Raw genomic sequence first — 21,218 nt, 5'->3', positions numbered from 1 at the left:
TTCCTGCCTCCACCCTCCGGTTACTGGTTCTGATTACTGTCATCTCAAACTTGTCCATAGTGTGTATGTGTGAATGTGTGTGATTGTGCACTGTGATGGATTGGTACCTCACCCAGGGTTTCCCCCACTTTGTGCCCCAAGATAGGAGGGGCATACTCGGTCTTCCCTGTCAATCACAGAATTGCCATAGAAATAAATAATAAATAATAAGATAAAAAAATCCTAATCGATTCATTTAAATTCAAATGGCTCAAATAACATTTCATCTCTCTCTCTCTCTCTCTCTCTCTCTCTCTCTCTCTCTCTCTCGCTCTCTCTCTCTCGTCCAATCAGGTGTAAGTGAGTGGGCGGAGTCTCTGGGCTCAGAGGTGTCAGGAGTCAGAGGTTGGTTTGTATGAGTGTTGGTGAGACGGGCTCGGCGGAGCGCTTGGTACTGGGGACTCGGGCGGGTGCGGATCTGCATCTGGAGCCGCGTCCAGTGGCATGCGGTCAGCGTCCGGCACAGCGACACCATGATCCCGCAACTGAAGCGCGCGCTCCGGGAAAATAACGCGTCTTACCGGGGATCCATCCCTCCGTGGAGCGCGTGAGTCTTCTGTGTCAAGTTCATTTATGCGGGATGTTTTACTCTCCGTGTCTGTTTTACTCCTGACCTGGTAGCTGGATGTTAGGTCACTCTTCGGCTACTAGGACGCGTGTTAATGATGAAATGAAAAATAAGAAGGCTTTGGGGAAAAGGGCTCTGAAATTTCAGCCTCACATTCAGTAAGAATAAAGAAAGTTTGTTATATTTTGTCGGCTAAACCTTATCAACTGATTTTTAAAACCCATAACTTTCCAGAGGTTCTTAAACTTTTTGCAACCACTTTCAGAGTAAAAGTATTATTGAACTGTTTACACAACAGGGTAAAAATTCATTTACTAAGTTTAACAGCCCTTCTTATGTTCAGTAAAACCTGTATTTAGATTAAAGTTAACATATGGTACACTTGTTTTGTTTTAGTTTTTGACCCCACTTTTAGAACCTTAAAGTACACTTTGAGACTTTTTTCTGTTGGTATTTAGTTGAAAGGTTACATGAAACCTTTCAACTAAATACCAACTTTTTTTGCTTCAAGCACGTTATTGTTCCATTTGTCTAATATATTAATATCCATACTATTTTTATTTTTTTTAACGTGACCTTGACATTTCTTTGACATATCAGCTGAGTTCAATGCTACCATGTGATGTGACTTGCGGTAACAATACAGATTAATTCATATATATGAATATAATCTATATAACACTGGTTTATTAGTGCTGTTAGATTAGACTGAGATCGAGACTCACGTCAACTAATTTATGTTTGATTTATATTAATGATGCACATCATGTTTAACTTGTTCAACAACTCAAAGAAAAAGATAAAAAAAAAAGAAGAAGAAAAGAATTTCCCAAAGCTACATTGTTGAATATTTGTTTATTTATTTATTTATTATTGTTATTTTTAATATTTATATTCAAGGTGAAAATGTGGAAGATTATGACATGTTTTTCACAACTTAGAAAATTTGGAAATCCAATTTTCACAATATGGAATATTTTCCAAAATTCAGATAAAATATTTAAGTTGAAAATGTGGACAAATTTGGTATATTTTATTCGAATTTTGGAGTAATATTGATTTCATGAACATTATTGATGTCTTTTATTTATAGATATTCTAGTATTATATCTTATAATATTATATATTATAATATATATATCTAATTATAGATATATATATTCTATACCTAAATTATGCCTTGAATTGCTAAATATTTACTTGAATAACTTTAAATGGTCATAATAAATTAGAAATAATAATATAATTAGTTTTCATTTAGTATTGAACAAAGAAGAAGGTGAGGTGATAGGGCTCTCATGAGAATATCGACTATTATTAAGACGTTATTTAAACAATTTCCATCTTCTGTAATATCAGCTGTAGTACAGATGCACAAGTTGCTAAATTTATGTAGACAAGCATGAGTATAGGTCCTAAAAATCCCTTCAGCTGCAAGCTGTTACATGGACTCAAGGCTAAAATTGTGTTTTATTTAACATCTCTGTGGAGATATGGTCTCGTTTAGGGTGGAGCTGTGGCTCCTCATGGTCTGGCAGCCAGCTTGGGTTGAGTTCATCGCAGTCATTCCTCTGTGGTTTGTGGGCCAGATGAAAGCGTGGCTCAGCACTTGATTGCTTTTTGACAGAACTACTTTCACTATGCTCGGGTTAGGGATGGACAATTAAAAATCAAAACAGTGGCTCTTTTTGCTATAGATGTTGCTGTTACTATTTTAGCACAACTTCATGAAATTTCTTTGTAAATTTATTTCTTTTGTGACAGGAAATGCCTCTGCACCAAAACATTGTCTTCTTCTCAAATCCGAAATCCTTTCCTGTTTACAGAGTGACGTCAAACAAACAGGGCATCACGTCTTAGCTTTAAACAAGTCCTACTGTATATACAAGTATTGGCTTTAGATTAATCAACATATAAATCAGATTTATTTATTAAATCTGAAACACTTACTATACGGTTTATTGCTCGATAAAGAAAATATGCATTACTTATCCGAGTTCACTGATTAGTTTGTTGCTAATGAAATACGAGTCTGGATTTTTTCAGTCCTGTACCAGTTTCTAATTCTGAAGCAAGATCTGATCCGTTCATTGGAGTGAGCTCAGTCCTCGCCAATGTGAATGTTTATTTTGCTGTTTACTAAACAAATGCTCTGTTTGTTTGGGAGTAGCATAGATTGTACACTAAAACAGCTAAAAGCTACATCTCATTTAAAAAAAAAAAAAAAGATTTTAGTACTTAATTCCGTAATGGAGTATGTTGTCTGATTACCAGATGCTGATACTTGCTATCACTCTGCATAATCACCTGAGGCTGAATCTACAGTGTGGGCTAGAAAGAAATCAGCCCCAGCCTCACTTCATATTTTTTCTTCCAAAACTTCAAGCCATTTGTCAAGCGGAAATAATCTGATGAAAGCTTATATCTATGTTTTCTTTCTTTTCTTTTTTCAATTTCTTCTTCTTCTTCTCTTTCTTTAATTTTTGAAAGTCACAAGCATCCTGAAGAGACATGATGGTGCTAATGGTGGTTCTGTTAGTGGCCTTAAGAGCTTTCCCATTATTGGGTGAACACCATTTTATCATCTACATCCATATGATGTACATCATTTCATACCGTGGCACTGGACAATGTATTGGCACCCCTGGACTTCATCCATCAGTGGAAAGGTTGCACTATAGAGCGGATGTTATTGTTCCTGTGATTAGTGTATATGATATTCTCTGTGGTATGGGACTCAGGAGGCATGAAACAGAATATTGTTGTCTTGATTAGAAGGTAGAAGCACACAGAGCACAAACCTTCAAATCTAACTGACTCGAAGCATGCTTACGTCATAATTCGAGTTGCAGTTGAACTGCTGCATCTTTGTCGATAGGTTTTTTCTTACAGGAAATTTGCTGCTGAATCAAATCCAAAATGGGGTGTGTCAACTGATTCGACACAAATCGGATGGGTACAGAATGACACATCAAATATTTTTTGTTGTTATTTTGTTGTTATTCACAAATAAAATTTGGGGGGCATTAAACATATAAATATTATATTAACATAATATTAACATATTTTAATTAATTAATTAAAACAATTTTTCAGCAGCAAGAGACTCGTACAAAAAGCTTTAAGACAACCATTTTTATTTTCCACACACACACACACACACACATATATTTGATCTGGCAGCAAAAAATTAAATCCACAAAAGTTGCCATGAATATGTAATTATGTAATAGGTTGGGAACGCCCCCTTTTTACATGCCCCAGCCATTTTCTCACCTATCTTTAAAGTCTGTTTCACTGTAGTCAATTTCTTGCACTTTAATGGAATGAAATAAAAAATTGTTCTCAAAATCGTACATGAAGTCATTGCTATAGAAACTGTAACGTATTAGAACAAGAGCGTTCTTATACACAGAGCAGCCGGGGTTAGTTACAGAGCCGATGTGATTCATAGAACGTGAATCAGAACGGAAAGCACGTGAGTAGTTGGTGTCAGTGCTGTTATATTTCATCCTGCTTTCATTTTCACCACAGTCTGAAATTCCGCACCTGGAAGTGAGGCCGGTTATTTTGGATCGAAGCGTTAGCTGAGTCACAGCTAGTTCACTTGGTGGTGGTGTTTGAACACAGCCGGATATTGAATGTTGATTGAATTTTCCATGGGTGTGAAGATATATGGTGTGTGTGTCTGTGTGTGTAACTGGTCTCACACTGCTGCTCAGACTGCTTCAAACCATCAGTTCATGAACTTCAGACTATGTTGGGATGTGGACTGTGGTACCATGATGTCTGTGTGTGTGTGTGAGAGAGAGAAAGAGAGAGCGAGCGAGAGACAGACAGACAGACAGACAGTGTGTGTCAATGTTAGAGTGTGTGAATGTTTGTGTGGGACAGAGAAAGTGTGTGTGTGTAACCAGTGAACTTGTGACTATGTTTGGATATAGACTGTGATACCATGAGAGAGGGAATGTGTGTGTGTGTGTGTGTGTGTCTGTATGTATGTGTGTGTGTGTGTGAGAGAGAGAGAGAGAGAGAGTGTGTGTCTGTTAGTGAGTGTGTATGTAAGAGAGAGACAGAGAGAGTGTGTGTCAGTGTTAGAGTGTATGAATGTTTGTGTGGGACAGAGAAAGTGTGTGTGTGTGTGTACCAAGTGAACTTGAGACTATGTTTGGATTTAGACGGTGATACCATGATACCTGTGTGTGGGAGAGTGAGTGTGTGTTTGTGGGACAGAGAGAGGGTGTGTGTGCGTGTTTTGGGGGGGTTGGGTACACTCTCTTCTCTCCAGATGTCTCTATGGCTGAAGGCTACCTTCGTTAAGGAGTTTTTATTCCTTCCTGATGTTTGCGTACGTGTGCGATTGTGAGAGTAGAAAGTAGAGAGTGTTTATCCATCACCATAACAGTGATATTTACAGACGTGAGTTTTATCCAGCACACAGTTCTCTTATTCCTGTTACTGCAGGACTCTGACATCAAACTGCATGCAGAATTCTCAGAAGCTGGTCATTGAACAAATATTCAGTAAAAATGTCCACTTCATTGTGGTCAAAAAAAAAAAGTAAGCTCCGGTACTAAATCCCACACACGTCTATATTTAACTGCTCTGATTGAATTTTAAAGCCGCAGGGAAGCTGAATCTCTGAATCTCTGAATGTCTTCTAATGAGGTTAATGCCGGCCTTTTGCAGAATTTTAATCAGCACAAAGTCTGAAAAAATGCCAGCTTTACAGTGTCTACATGAAACGCACAGGTTCTCCTCCTTATATTGAAAGTGGGTGTGGCTTATCACTTCTGGTAACTGCACCCTGACCAATCACAAGGATGATGCTGGTCCTTCCTTATGTGTAGTTTTTGCAAAAAAAATTGTACTTGCTTTGATGGCTGTTTCCGATCTGAGTAACTGAGTAAAAAGCGGAAGTAGAGAGGAAAAAATAAATAAATTAGTGAGTGAAAAATTATGTTGGCAAAGAAATTCAAATAGTGTAAAAAATAACATAGCAAAAAAACATTTTTTCTCACATGCATTCATTTATTAGTTACCGAATTAATTCATTTTATTTTTGTATTTATTTTTGTGGCTATTTATAGTTTTCTTTTGTTTTTCTTTCTATATTTACATATTTCTAAGGTTTTTCTGTTATTTATTTATTTTATTTTATTTTATTTTATTTTATTTTATTTATTTATTTAATTTTATTTATTTATTTATTTATTTGTTTGTTTGTTTATTTATTTATTTATTTATTTATTTATTTATTTATTTATTTGCTGGCTTGCTTGCCTGCTTCATGCATCCAGGGCAGAGCAGGAGCTTAGTCCCACAGCCAAAGCGAGTGTTTTCACTCCACCAGCTGTTTTCTCTGATAACTTCCTGTGTCTTTTAAGAAAACACATGGAAATAGTTTGCCTGATGACTGAAGCAGGAGATTACTCACAGCTCTGCTTTTCTTTAAATAAATAAGCTTTAAACAAAAACTCACCATTTCATTAAGACTGCTTTATGTGCTGGAAGGCAGCAGCTCAGCCTTTTTTCCCCTCCTGCTTAACATTAAACACACGCCTGCGTTATTTATACGACTGAACAGAAATATCCTGTAAGTGTGAGACGAGCTGCGCGTCGCTTCAAACAACTTTAATTCTGTAAGACGTTAAATACATTATTTGGAATTTAGTCAAATCTATAGCCCAGGTCCTGAGACAACAGAGTTATATGTTTGTTTTCATTTTTATTCGCCTGATGAACAAGTAGGTTTAATAATCTTGCATTTACCAGTGTTATTTTTATTTTATTTCTCCTTGCTCTCCTCCTTCCATACGTAATATTTTTTTTTACAAAGACTGACTTTATTGCACCATAAAGATACATCGGAGTGAAAAGCAATTCTTTTAAACCTTCCAAACGCACGGATAGTTAGCGATTATCCAGGAGAAGCATGAAGTCAGAGTGAAATCTGGACTGAAAACTTGCTCAGGTATTTAATTCCTGTTTGAGGCTACTTGTAGTTTCTCTACCTGTCCTCTAGATGGCAGCAGTCAACCCAACTTTAACTTCAGCAATAAGTATGAAAATGGCTTCAAGACTCTGAGTGTTGTATGTGTAGTGTATACAGTATAGAGAATGAAACCTTTGATGCTGATGATACAAAAGATCACATGAAGATATTCAAAGACTTTTCGGCATGATATATATATATGGCATTATATAGTTTTGTAAGCAAGCAGTGAGGACTAAAAGAAATCTTATGTTTAAGAAAATTTGTATCCCTTGAGGGCAGTACAGTGGCTTGGTGGTTAGCACTGTTGCCTCGCAGAAAGAAGGTTCTGGGTTCGAATCCCAGGTTCCTGGGCAGGGGCCTTTCTGGGTGGAGTTTGCATGTTCTCCCCATGCCTGCGTGGGTTTACTCCGGGTACTTTGGTTTCCTCCCACAGTCCAAAAACATGTACATTAGGTTGATTGGTAATTCTAAATTGCCCATAGGAGTGAGTGTGTGTGTGTGTGTGTGTGTGGGTGGTTCTGTCTATATGTGTGGCCCTGTGATGGACTGGTGACCTGTCCAGGGTGTACCCTTGGCTTTCGCCCAATGTGTGCTGGGATAGGCTTCAGGAGATCCCCGTGACCCTAATTGGGAATAAAGTGGGTATAGAAAATGGATGGATGGATGGATTCACTTGAAACCGAAATGCAACATAAAAATAGATACTATGAATTTGAAATAAATTCTATAAAAATGTAAGAATTATACAGTTTCAGTATGGATTTTTTGATGCAAAATCAGTATGGATTTTTTGCATCAAATTATCAACACTTATTTTTTTTTGTTTGATCCTCAGAGCACATTGTGACCTCACAATAACAATAACATTTCCCAGAACTAGCCTAAGCCACTCATTTCTCCTGCTACAAAGGTCAGCTTTTACTAGACGGATTAATCAGTGTGCACGAATAACAGATGAACAAACTTTCAGACATATGAACGAACAGGACGTCCAAGTCCAAATTGCGTTCGTTTGGCTCCCGTTCCCTGTCTACAACATCAAATTTTGTTCTGCGCGCCAATTCCACCTAGTACAAATTCTGGCCGCTACTCACGCCACGCAGCACCGTAGCGTAAGCACTCCCGGCATCCCAGTCCTTTGTACTTGTGTAAAATGATGTTGAAAAACGGCTTACGAACATTTCATGTTATGAACGGCCGTTCGGAACGTAACTTGTTCGCAAGTAGGGTACTGTCTGTATACTGAAAGGTAACCAGATGCTAACTAAGCTTGAGTACCTATTTGTGTGTTTTTTTCGTGTGTGTGTGAAGAGAAAGTGCTTGTTTGTGTCTGCATTCATTTTATTAATGATAAAATCATTGGTCACTTGCTTATTTTAAAAAAAATACAGTACTTTAGCTTCAGCTTAGAGTAAGGCAAAAATTCTTGTCTTCTTTTTTTCTTACTTTCATTTAAGACTTTTATTCTGCATGACATAGCTTCTGTATTCATTTTTAACAGACAAATCATGTTTTAAGTTATCTCACAGTGCTGTAGAATTCTGGATTCTAATTGGTCGGAAGGTATTGATAAGTTTTCCAGAACTGCAGCTTATAGAGTAGTGGAATCGCAGGTTCGCATTATTGCCTTCGTTTGAACCTGTTAGAATTTCTATAGCAACAGGTTCATGCAGAGTAACAACAGATGCTTTGCATGAACGTATCGTGATTGTTGGTATTTTGTTTAAAGAACGTTCTGGAAGGTTGACAGTGTATATTCCCTGTCATGTTCAGACCAGATGGTGTTTCCTAGGTAACATGCCAAGCCGTGTGTTTTTTGTCTTGTAACGGTGATGGACAGCTGTTTATAAATGCTGTAATGTAAATGATAACAGGAAGTCAGCCATGTTTGGTATTCTTGCATAGTTTTAAGTTTTGGTCCTATTTCTAACCTCTGGAACAAATGTAGAAACTGATGAAATCCATCTGGCGTTCAAGGACGAGGTTCTTTGTGGAACTTGAAGCTGTTTGCTTGTAGCCTTGTATCCAGATGCCTGCTAGAGAGGATTTCGCTTTCAGATTTTACAGCTCGCCAGAAATGTTGTGCTGTAGATGGCGTAATAAAAGAGCGTTTTGCAGGTTTAACTCTGTTGCTCTTGTATGATGTATTACCACCCCCCATCCCTAAGCAACAATTAACCAGAAGTAAAATATCATCTAAATAACCACTATTAGCTAGAATTTCAGTTTATGCTAGCTACTGGAACTGATGCTAGGCTAATCTGTCACTAGCAACGAGAAATTAAGTTAATTGTTCTCCTGTTTACAATATGAAAACAATACAGTCAATTTAAAATAACAATTTAGTAACAATTTAAAATACCTCAGTTTAGATTAGATTAACAGATTCTTGATTCCGTTCAGCACCAATATGATTTGATTCAGAACCAATGCAATTCAATTCTGCACCAATATGATTCAATTCAGGACCAATATGATTCAGCTTGGCACCAATCTGATTCAATTCAGCACCAATATGACTCAGTATAGCACCAATATCATTTGATTTCTGTACCAGTGCAATTTGCTTTAGCACCAGTATGACTCAATTCAATCCCAGTATAAATTAATTCAGCACCAATGTGATGTGGCTTGTACCAATGCATTAAGATTCTGCACCAATATGACTCTATTCAGTTCCAATGTGTTTCGACATGGCACCAATATGATTTGATTCGGTACCAATACGATTTGATTCAACTCTAATCCAATACGATTCCGTTGTCTTTATTCACTGTCTTTATTTTTCTCAGGGGATTATCTGAGAAGTAGTACTGCATTCTGAAAGAAACTGGATTTTACCACATCTGTGAGCAAGATGTGAGCAGTTACCTAGAACTTCATTTTGTTATTTATTTATTTGTTTATTTATTTTCATCTTTTCAGTTGTACCGTTTTGTGTTCGTTATTGTCACATACACAGCGTCTGGAGAGCACAGGCTATATGAGGAGAAAGTCGGTATCTGTTCCAAGATTTTTGCTGCTTAGAAGTTTATTTGCAGTAGATTTGAAATATTTGAAGCATTCGCCAGCAGACAGAAAGAGTGTCTAAAACCAGCTGTCTCAGCAGCATTGTGGGTTTCCAAGCCTGTGTGTGTGTATGATGTAATCCTGCTCAATAAAAAAAAATTTATATAAGTGACAGCAAAACTGCAGATTTGCAGTTTGCCTTTCTTTCTTTCTTTCTTTCTTTCTTTCTCTTTCTTTATATAAAAATACTTTATCCTTGTCCCCCCCCCTTTGTTTTTCTTATTTTTTGTCTCCTTTAATTTGTTTTATTTGAATATTTTTTTATTCAACTTAATTTTTCATATTTTCTTTGTGTTTGTTTGTTTGATCAATCCTCCTTTGTTTCCTTCATACTTTTGTTTTAGCATTTTCCTTTCACTTGTTCCCGTGTCTGTTCTTTCTCCCCACCTTTTTTCGGTCTTTCTTTCTTTTTTTTTCTGTTCACATTTTTTCTTATTCATTTTTTCTTCTCTTTGTTTTTTTTATTATTTATTTCTCCTGTCTTTGAATTCTTTTTTTTTTCTTTTGTCACCTATTTTCTTTATTTGTCTCATTTGTTCCTTTTCCCCCCATCAGTTTCTTTCTTTATTTATTTCAGACATCATTTCCTTATGTTTTGATTGTTCAATCCCTTCACTTTTTCTTTCTTTCTTTCTTTCTTTCTTTCTTTCTTTCTTTCTTTCTTTCTTTCTTTCTTTCTTTCTTTCTTTTAGTTTACATTAGTCATAATGTTCTTGTCTTATTAATTACAGTCTTGTGTGTGTGTTGTAGATGTGTAAGGGCAGTGTTTTGCAGTCACCTGCGTTTACTATGGCATGTTTTGATGTTTCTGACCGTCCTGTGTGTGGCGCTGCAGTTACTCAGTGCAGTTCGTCAGTCTCGGTGAGTTCTAATAAAATAATCCATTAAACATCTTCTTTATAATTAAATCTGCTGTATAAAACTTTTAATTACTAATATAATACTAAAAAGACTTGCTTTAGTCATTAATCATCTTGGAGTCACTTCTGATTGTCTGTATTTAATGCTTGCACGAATATTTATTCCCATGAACATTTCAACTGTACTTCTTTACTCAGATGAGTCTTTCTGGTGGATGCTTCCTCTTGGAATATTTGTTACTTTTCCACAACTTCTTCTAATAGCATTGTGTTGATGATGATACTGTTTGTTTTGGAATGTTCTTGATATGAGACTCACATGATGAAGTAAAACAGATTTAACACCAGTGATGATTCCATTCACACCAATACCGTTCAATTCAGCAACAATGCAGTTTGATTTGATTTAGAACCAACACAATTCAGAATCAATATAATTCAATTCAGAATCAACATGATTCGGTTCAGCACAATCATGTTGGTTTTGAATCAAATCGTATTGGTACTAAATCAAATCAGATTGGTGCTGAATCAAATCATATTGATTCTGAACCAATATGATTCAATTCTGTATCAATATGATTTGATTCAGCAGCAACAAAATTCAATTCAGCACCAATCTGATTTGATTTAGCACCAACAAGATTCGATTCAGAACCAATATGATTTGATTCAGCATCAATGCATTTCAATTCAAAACCAATACAATTCAATTAGGAACCAATACAAATCAATTCAGAATCAATATGATTTGATTCAGCACTAATATCATTCAATCCAGAATCAGTATGATTTAATTCAGAATCAATATTATTCAATTCAGAATCAAAATGATTTGATTCAGCACCAGTATGATTTAAATCAGAACCAATATGATCCAATTCAGAATCAACATGATTCGAGTCAGAACCAGTAAGATTCAATTCAGCACCAATGCAATTCGATCCAGAACCAATATAATTCGATTCAGCACCAATCTGATTTGATCTAGCCCAAATGTGATTGAGTGTCTATAGTTATTCAAGTCACTCTATTTATTGAGTTCTTGGCTGTAAGTTGGTAGGATTGGCAAATTTGGATGGACTTTTCATCTCCTTCCTTTTTAAAGAATCTTTCTTTCCCTCAGGAACAAGACCAAACCATCTGATCACCAGGTGATCAATCCTCTTCATGATGAACAGCAAGATGCTAAGTCTATCATGAAGAACCTTAATGCGAACCAAGCAGCCTTCCGCCATTTTCAGTGGAGTGGGAGAAAAGAAGAGGGATTAAATAGGGTTTCAGAACCTGTTCGACATCTCACTAGCACTAACCCAAAGCTAGTGATCAGAGTAGATATAGCACATGATCCCAAAGGCGAATCAGTGGTTGGCCGGGAAGTCCCAAAACAAGCCCATTTGCAGAAAGGATTTCAATTAGAACTTCAACCAGAACTTCAATTATCTGGTCAGAGGCATGATACCAAACAAGTTTCTAGCTTTTTGGCCAGTGTCCGAAACGGTACATGTCAACCCACAAACCATGTCGTCTTTCTGAAAACGCACAAGACGGCCAGCAGCACCATCCTCAACATCCTGTATCGCTATGGTGACACCCACAACTTGACCTTTGCACTGCCGGTAAACATGCACAGCCAGCTCTACTACCCAAACTTCTTTATGTCGCACTTCGTCGAGGGCATGAAGTCTCACCGAGTGACCAATTTCCACATCATGTGCAACCACATGCGCTTCCGAGGGCCTGAGGTCAGAAGTGTTAACTCTTGAATGTGAAAATGGGCTAATGAGCTATTTTAGATGCAATATTAAACAATAACAAGAAAAAAAATGGTTTGAGCAAACAGTGATGCAGGGACTGTGTGAAATTAAACAGAATACAAGTACCAAGTTAGCTAGCTAAAGTCCCACCCCTTAGTAAAAAAGAATTGTCAGGTGTATAGGATGCAAATTTTGTGTTAGTTAGCATTACAACCAATATAGAGTTACATAATATATTGAATTTGCCACAACTAGCTAGCTTACATATATAGCCTACTTGCACATGGTACCATGTATCTACTGAAAAATACAGGAAGTAAATTATTCTAATATTGTAGCACCGATAAACTGATAAAAAATTTAAAATACAATTTTGTGTCCAAAAATATCACATTGTTCTGTGACCAGAAACAAAATATAGATATAGCTGCCTCTAGGGGGCAGGTTTAGAGATTGTGTGTAGGTGACAAGGTCAGGGTTCCTCTATGAATGTTAAAAGATTATACATTTGGTGTTGCCCATAAAAGAATAAATAACATTTCGATTAGAGTCATAGAGTCATTTGTACCACTAATGCTTGGGCCACACTACAAAATGTATACATCTCTAATCCCTAACCCTCATTCCTAATAATTTATTTATTCGCATTTCTTGACTTTTTTCATTAAACATCCTCATACTTCTTCATTTCTAGATTTGATAAGAAAAGAAAACACACTTTCAGGTAGTTCTCAGATAACGCGTCCCAAACGTGAACCCTGATTCTGGGTACCTGGGAATTCTCAATCAAAAAACCTTCTGCAGAGTTAAACAACAATCAGGCTAGACTGTTAATCTTATTTGTGTGTCACAAATGACTGCTTGATCAAGATTGTGTGTTTGTTTGTGTGTGTTTGTCAAGTTGTATTCATTGAACAGGTTTAATATTTATGGTAAAAACAGAGAGGTCATGATTGGACTGGTAGCAGGTCAGATGAGTTAAGGATCATTTGGGAAGATCATAAGTAAGAGTTCTTTTTTGAACTTGTTGAACTGGGTCTTTGTTGGGACCCAGGAGAGACAAATCTGGTCCCCAAACCAACCCCATTATGCTCTAGTGAGGCCCAGGCATAACCACCATCTTTATATTTCATCTGTTTCCAAAATATTTTTCATCAGAAATCCATCATGTTTTTAGACTTATGCTAGTGATGAACGATGTGTAATATTTAAATGTATAAATATTTGTCTGTCAGGTGAGAAAGGTCATGCCCTTGGACACGTTTTACTTCTCCATCCTGCGCAATCCAGTGTCCATGATGGAGTCACTGTTCACGTACTACAAATCAATCCCAGCTTTCCACAATTTCAAGACCCTCCAGGACTTTCTTCTTGACAATGGGCACTCTTACAGCAATACTGCACTTAGTAATCACTACGCTCTTAACATCCTGACCTTTGACTTCGGCTTCAACAACTCAGCACCACAGAGCGAAGAGGAACTGGACAAACGAGCTGTGGCTATAATTTCTGCAGTGGAGAGAGAATTTCACCTCATTCTGATCTCTGAGTACTTTGACGAGTCTATGGTGTTGCTCAGACACGCCCTCTGCTGGACACTGGAGGACGTCATGTCATTCCGCTTGAACAGCCGGAGTGATAAATCTCGCAAATCACTGAGTGCGGAAATGATCGAGAAGGTGAAGAAGTGGAGCTCATTAGATTGGCGACTATACCAACACTTCAACACTAGCTTCTGGAGGCGGATAGATACATCGCTAGGACGTGCTAAGCTCCAAGAGGAAGTGAAGCTGCTCAGAGCTAAAAGGGCTGTACTAGAGCAAACCTGCCTTTTAGGGGGCAAGGCTGTGGATCCAGCTCAGGTACGAGATTCGTCATTGAAGCCATTTCAGTATGGCCAAGCAGTTATCCAGGGATATAACCTCCGCCCAGGCCTGGACAACAACACGCATCAACTTTGTCAGAGGCTAATCACTCCCGAGCTGCAGTACACCATGGCTTTGTACAAAAAACAGTTTCCTGATCTTGCTGCTAAGATGGCTGCAAAACTAGTCATAAATTCTGCGAAAAAGAACATGCATCATAAGGCACGAAAAGCTAATGCACCTCAACTAGCCAAAGACAATAGTGACTTTAAAGGTAAAGCTAACTTAGCTAAAGCAAAGCAAAAAAAAAAACTAAAATGAACCTGAACCTGACATTAAACAGCAGATTATGCTAAACGTGCCTTAGCCGATTCTGCTGCACGCGTTAATGACCTCTCAATGTTGTGGAGAAGATTTTTGCTAAAGGTCTTAAATATGGTGTTCAGAAAAAAAATACAAATGAATGTTAAATGCTGTTTATGCCAAACTGATCAATTGGTGGTTCTTTTATATTTGATTAGCTTTGCTAGATCCAATTGGGTCTTAAAATTGTGGCTAATTTGTTAGCTGGGGGAATATTTGTATATTTTTCACTGTATTTCAGAAAACTAAGCACTCCAGACTACACTTTGACTTCTTCTTCTTCTTCTTCTTATTATTATTATTATTAGTATTATGCTGATGTGAACTGGCCCTAATTTTGTATGCTAACAGTATAATCATGAATTTGTTTCAAATCCTCAAAAAAAAAGTTTACTGTGAGATGGGAAATACGGGTTTAAGTCCTCTGAATGAGAAAAATCAGACCAAATATCACAATTTAAATGCTGATTTATTTATTTATTTATTTTCGGAAAACATTTAGTTTTCTCTCAGTAAACAATTCAGTGGTCATAAATCTCAATTTAGAAAGCAGTGAAGCACTTCAGTCTTTTATTTTTGCCTGTATGAGGTCTATAAATGCAGCTGATTTGAATTTCATATTTGAAAAACAGGGCAAAATAAATCTGATCTTGGCTTTGGGGGGGAGAAATCAACCCAAACAATGCTATTAATATCACTTCTATAGAACTTATTTATTCATAATAATGAATGATTTGGACGCAAAACTACAGAACTTTTTAAATTTCTTTCTATAAGGACACAAGGTCCTGTTTTATTGTTCTCTTTAAAATGTAATTGAATATGTGATATGTTCGTAATAATTATGAGTAATACATATGTTGGGCCTCATTTTTCAATCTTCTGGTAAAGTTGTGTTGAAATGTTTAAATTTGCTAAAACTAAACTAAAAATTTATGTCAAAGTTTGTTGACCGATTGTTTTCATTCTCAGATGTGTATGATGTGAAAGGCCAATCAGCTGTGAAACACATCGATGGGTACAACTGGTTGACGTTTAGCCACACCTGCAAAATTCCATAAAAGTCCTCAGAGAACTAAAAATGACAAAGTGATGAATAAACATTAAAAAGTAAATCTTCCAGTAATGCAGCTCAGCCACCACAGCTCATCAGGCACACACACTCGAACACTTACTACTTTCACAGGGTGCCATTACTTTTGTTTACTTTTTTTCTCTTAATTTAGGGATTTGCTTTGGATCCCGTTCTTTCAAGTAATATGATTTATCAATATAAAATCAACGTGCGTCACAAAACATTCATTTTGTTATTAATTTGTAAATAAATAAGCAATTTAAATTAGATGGGGTAATTTCTACATGAAATCAACATTTAAATCTATCGAAGTCAACAGTTGTACGATATGGAGGCTGTCAATAGAGTTTCACACTAGTAATAAGTAAATGTACACAAAGGTGTTCTTGTAGAATATGAATGCAAACAGAATTTTCATAAACACCATATTTATTTGCCTCAAAATGCTCGTATGATAAATTTGTTTGTATTGATAAATGAGGTCCAATGTAGATGAAAAATGCAATTACGGAGAATTGTGTAACTCAATTTTGCTCTGGCGAGAATGGAACTAATCAGTCCCTCCTGGTGTGTGTGGAATTTTCAAAATTTAGATTTCTGATTTGCGGAATTTTCAAAATCGGAAGTACAGAATTTTTTCTTTTATTCTGTTTCCAGCGAAGACAAGTGTATATAATGACTTTCTGTGATCGCTGTACTCTTCTTTTCACACACGTGAATCACATGAAGCAGCTGTTGGCTGAATTTTTTTATTTGATTTGTTCTGGCCCAAATCTGTGGAAAATTTGCGGTAATTCACACAAAAATCGCAAGTTAATACAAATATATTTAATTTCTGCGATGGCAAAACCGAAAAATCGTGGAGGGACTGATTAATGAGACTACTTATTTTGGATTAGATGATATCATATGTAAAATGTAAAATATATTTCAACTGTTCCTGTTTGTCCAAAAGACATTTTAAATTATATATATATATATATATATATATATATATATAAAATTAGAGAAATTGAAGCAAATATTTTTTGTATTGTTCCACTTTTTGTAAAAGTTGAAGGGAAAAAAAGGTCATTCAACAAATATAGCACATAAAGGCTAATTGGGTTTCCATATTTGGCAGACCCTTTGGCTAACTTTGGAACGCTGAATACTTGTGGGATAAGTGATAGGATTTGTGTCAGAAGTATTCATCATTATAATTTAAGAGGACAAAAGAATTTAAAAAGACTTTAGAATTTAGAAATTAGCTTGCATTCTATTAGCTTAGCTAAAGTGTTCCCCACTTTCTGAGTACTTGTAAGGGATTTTTTGCGCTAGCATTTTTTATTAGTGGACAGCTTTTTCATGAGTGCTGTGCTAGTTTTGTAATTAGCGGTACACAGGGTGGTGTTGCTGTGGTCGAAATTAAGGAAGACTTGAATTATTAGCATGAGTTGAGCGTTTCCAATCAGCGAAACACCATCACAGAGAAATCTGTTTCACTACTTGGTTCCTTTTAAGTTTTAATTAGCTTTATTTGAGTTTACTTGTGACACAAATCTGACCCGATCAACACTGCCACCCAAAACTCTAATTCTTCTTAAAAAAATGTACACATCTGTGTGAATTTCAAATTTCGCGTCTTTTAGATTCTGTGTAAATTGGGACTATTTCTTCCATGCTTTATTTACAGCGTGACTATTTATTTTTCCTTTGTTGTTACTGTTGCATTCAAAAAAAAAAACAAAAAAAAATGACCAATACTGCTAAATGCCTTTTTAGCAATGTTTTCAAATTCTGCTTTAATGTTTAACGTAATGTTTTGCCAATGAAACAAATTTTCCTTTTCCATTCCACTTACTCTAAGGTAATTATTTGAACACAGTTTATGTCCAAACGTAGCTTCTAATTGAGCGTAGGCTAATAATTGAGGTTTATTAGCATTGTGCTAACTGTATACCAAAATGTTTGTGGATGTTGACTGATATTTGTGTATTTAAGTTTAACTATTGATTTATTCTGTAGTTTAATTATTTCAGTAGGCAGTTAGCATGATGCTGAATGATACCATAACTTGTAAGCTTGTCAGTCTGGTAAAAAAATATTTGGAAAGTACATCTGAAGTCAGATGAACTTCTTGTTGTTTAATTACCTAAAACATTTCTATTTAATATTTATAGATATATTTTGATTTTAAGAAAATCACCTGAAATGCAACATTTGAATAAGTAATTTTTAATGCTGATTAATTTTCCTAGACTGAAATCTTATGATAAATTTTGAATTTTATCACTAAATAGTTTCAGAATTTTTTTTCAAAACATTCTTTTTTTTTTTTTAATTTTATTACCAAAGTACTCAGTTAACAAGTTTGCGAAATTTATAAAGTTGGCAAAACCTAGAATTGTTTTAATTTATTTTTTAAGATTTGGGGAAAACTTCTTAAATGCTGTCTGTACAATATTAAAAAAATAATAATGATGATATCTGTCGGAGCAGACTGGTTTTGTATTCCGTATTTCAATTTGTTACTTTAATTAATATGTATTTATGAACATTTGTCTGAATCAGGTAAAAAAAAATTCTTGATTTTCTGTATATTTTGTTTTAAAGTTTTTTTTTGTTTGTTTTTAAATCATTTAAATTTCAGCTGGCCATTATACTTCTACACGGGTGTATGGTGTAATAAAAAAACAAACAAACTCTGATGTAATTAGGGATACAGCGCTGAAATTCTGAAATTCTACAAAGTGTGCGTCTGTACGTTGTGTTTGTCCGGACATGACCTCGGCTTTATCAGCTCGGCACTGGTGTAGTCTAAACATCTGGAGCTAGCCAGAAAAGATTTCTGTCAGAGTTAGAAATTAGCAAATTAGCTTCATGATCACTAATATGTTTATAAATCTGTGTTGGAGCAAAGCGTTCCTGAACACAAAGAGTGGATGGAGTGGATCTAATGCACCAATTACAATTTTTATCTGTGGCATCTTTGGATACAAATTCAGCACTAAATTATTTGCAATAATGTTGCTTTCGTTCAAATAGTATAATTGGTAACAAATTACATAAAATGTATAAATATATGTAAATGTATATCTGTGTTAGGACGTTTTAGCACAATGTTTCAAGATTTCAAAATTTTTAAGCGTTTTAAGACATTTTAAGACTTTCATTCATGCTTAAAAATTAAACTGACGGTTCCCTCAAAAATGCAGTAACACCACCCCCTCGTGGACACTTGCGGTAGTGTTCGATTATCTGAATAATCTGAGAGAGTACGGGTGTGTAAATCAGTGCGTTAATTACTGCTTCGTCATTCAATTCTGCGTCCTCCAGCCTGGCTGTCAATCAAATCCACCATCTTTAAGGAACTTTCAGTTCTTAAAGAGCACCAGGAGGCTTGTAAACTAATGCCCAGGTTCTTCCAACGTGGAACAAACCTTTGCCTTTTTTGTACTTTTAGCCGAAAAGGAGCCATTATGATTTGTTCTCATGTTCTGCTCAGAGGGCAAGGTTCTACAATGACCCTTTCTGACCCTTTCTAAGGTTCTTGGTGACCTGTTGACTGTTCAGAAGGTTCTGAAATAACCTTCGACTATTTGGGACTTGATCCTGGATGATCAGTAAATATTTCGAGGCCGTTCTATGGTTGATAGCAGGACCTTTGACCTTTTTAGGACACAATAAAAGACAAAATGCTTTGACCTTTTTTGGTCTATTCTAAGATTCTGGTTTGACGTTTTAGACACTTCAGCACTGTTTCTAGGTCCAGATCTGACCTGCTGTTCTTTGGACCTGAGATCCAAGACCCATCCTGGAAAAAAAAAAAAAAAAAAAAAAAAAATATATATATATATATATATATATATATATATATATATATATATATATATATATATATATATATATATATATATATATATATATATATATATATATATATATATAATTATACATACAGTATATATATTGTATGTATAATATATTTAATATATTTTAAAAATATATATGTTTTGACCTTTTGGGGATTCTGATTTGATATGTTTTCCCATCCCTTTACAACATATGGAACCAGTTTTAATTCATTCAAGATGTATACCAATGTTCTTATCAGAATGTTTTTAGGATGTTTCTGTGCTTCTGAAATAGATTGTCCACTGCAAGATTCTTCCTGAGATTGTGGACTGACTTCAAATCTTTTCTTATTTGATTTTCCACATTTTTTTTGTGACTCTAGAATGTTCTGTGCTGATTACAACACTGATTGATTTTGGCCTCTATTAATCATTGAGTTAATCACTTAGATACAGCAATTAGTGCAGAATAATTAGTTAATTGATTGAAGACATGGTGTAACTGACACACACAGACGTTTTCTCTCGCACAATTACACACACGCATTTACACAGACATTCTCTTTCACATGCTCTCTTACACACTCTTAAACACACTGTCTTTCACATGCATAATATTTTACACACACACACATTCTTCTACGCATTGCTTCACACTGTCCTCACACAGAGCTATTAGTGGGATACCTACTGCTCTTTTTATCCCTTAACCCAATTTTTTCCCTATTTTTCCAAGCACTCCCTCCTCTCCTCTTTTACCCTGAACCCTGTGTTTCACAAATCCTTCAGCACCTTTACATCACCTGAGTCTCTGAAAAAATAAACAGCACTAATTATTGTTATTATTAATATGATAATATTTATATAATATATATCTAGTTTACTGTGTGTGACCACATGATGGCGCCATTAACAAAGAATAAAGTGCGAGTTCTTAAAATCTGTCCACTGCACTGCGTTTAGGACTACACACACACACACACACAAGCCTTGTGGGCAGTGACCCAACAACGTAACATGCAATTTTCAAATCAAGGCTTTGATTAAATCTTTTTGGCATGAGTTCATTAGGAAGACAGTTGCAAAAAACAGGCATGAGGGTGAGGAGGGTAAAAAAAGGAGGGTGGGGTGGTGGAGTTTGATTTCCTGCAACCATTGCTGTATCTTTGACAGCTTTGATGATGTCATGCACTCGTGCTCAGTGTTTGTTGTTAGGTGAAAGAGGAGGGGGTGGGTGGAGAGATTAAAGAGGGGACAACTGACGGCTACCAATGAGCAGCATGGTGTAATGAGGCAGGACGGCGGGAGAACAGATGCATGGCAGGATTTGAGGGTCGTGTCGTCCCGTGCCACCCCGAGGCCACTGCCAGTTTTGCATACATCAGAAAGCACTATTGCTCGTAGCGTTCAGGAGACACTAAACACGTGGGCTTAGTGTCTTTCCAGCACCTTTATACACACAGAAACACACACACTGCCATCTGGGCCCATCTGGACTGCTTGGCCTTCACACACATTTACACACTTTCACACATAAAGCTCACAAGTTGGAAGTAAAACAAGCACACACACACACGCTGTGATACATGAAGCAGTACAGGAATGCATTGTCATGCAGCATGGTGAACACACACACATCTTCCAGTGATACACTTAATTAAACATAATTAATGCTCCCCTACATCTAAATCTAATCCTAATTTTAACCATTTAGTTTTTTTTAAATATAAAAAAACCTGCAGTTTTTGTGAGGAAAAAAAATACAGTTTTCCATATGAGGACCTGCCA

At 36.0% G+C, this 21,218-nt stretch overlaps 1 protein-coding gene across 2 annotated transcripts; it reads left to right on the top strand.

Moving 5' to 3' along the window:
* The first annotated feature begins 377 nt into the window (after positions 1-377).
* gal3st2 (galactose-3-O-sulfotransferase 2) lies at positions 378-18,086 on the top strand. Of its 2 annotated transcripts, XM_058414556.1 has the most exons (5): positions 469-586; positions 9,398-9,464; positions 10,425-10,535; positions 11,661-12,279; positions 13,527-18,086. In XM_058414556.1, exons 3-5 carry the CDS (start codon positions 10,477-10,479, stop codon positions 14,475-14,477), a joined length of 1,629 nt encoding a protein of 542 aa, XP_058270539.1. In that variant the 5' UTR covers positions 469-586; positions 9,398-9,464; positions 10,425-10,476; the 3' UTR covers positions 14,478-18,086. The 2 variants fall into 2 exon arrangements, with proteins under 2 accessions (XP_058270538.1, XP_058270539.1); XM_058414555.1 differs by lacking the exon at positions 9,398-9,464 and having other exon boundaries at positions 378-586; positions 13,527-18,084.
* Positions 18,087-21,218: the final 3,132 nt, after the last annotated feature.

Source organism: Hemibagrus wyckioides, linkage group LG17 (assembly GCF_019097595.1).
Source record: "Hemibagrus wyckioides isolate EC202008001 linkage group LG17, SWU_Hwy_1.0, whole genome shotgun sequence".
Lineage (NCBI taxonomy): Eukaryota > Metazoa > Chordata > Actinopteri > Siluriformes > Bagridae > Hemibagrus > Hemibagrus wyckioides.
This window is presented reverse-complemented; position numbering and strand designations above follow the sequence as displayed.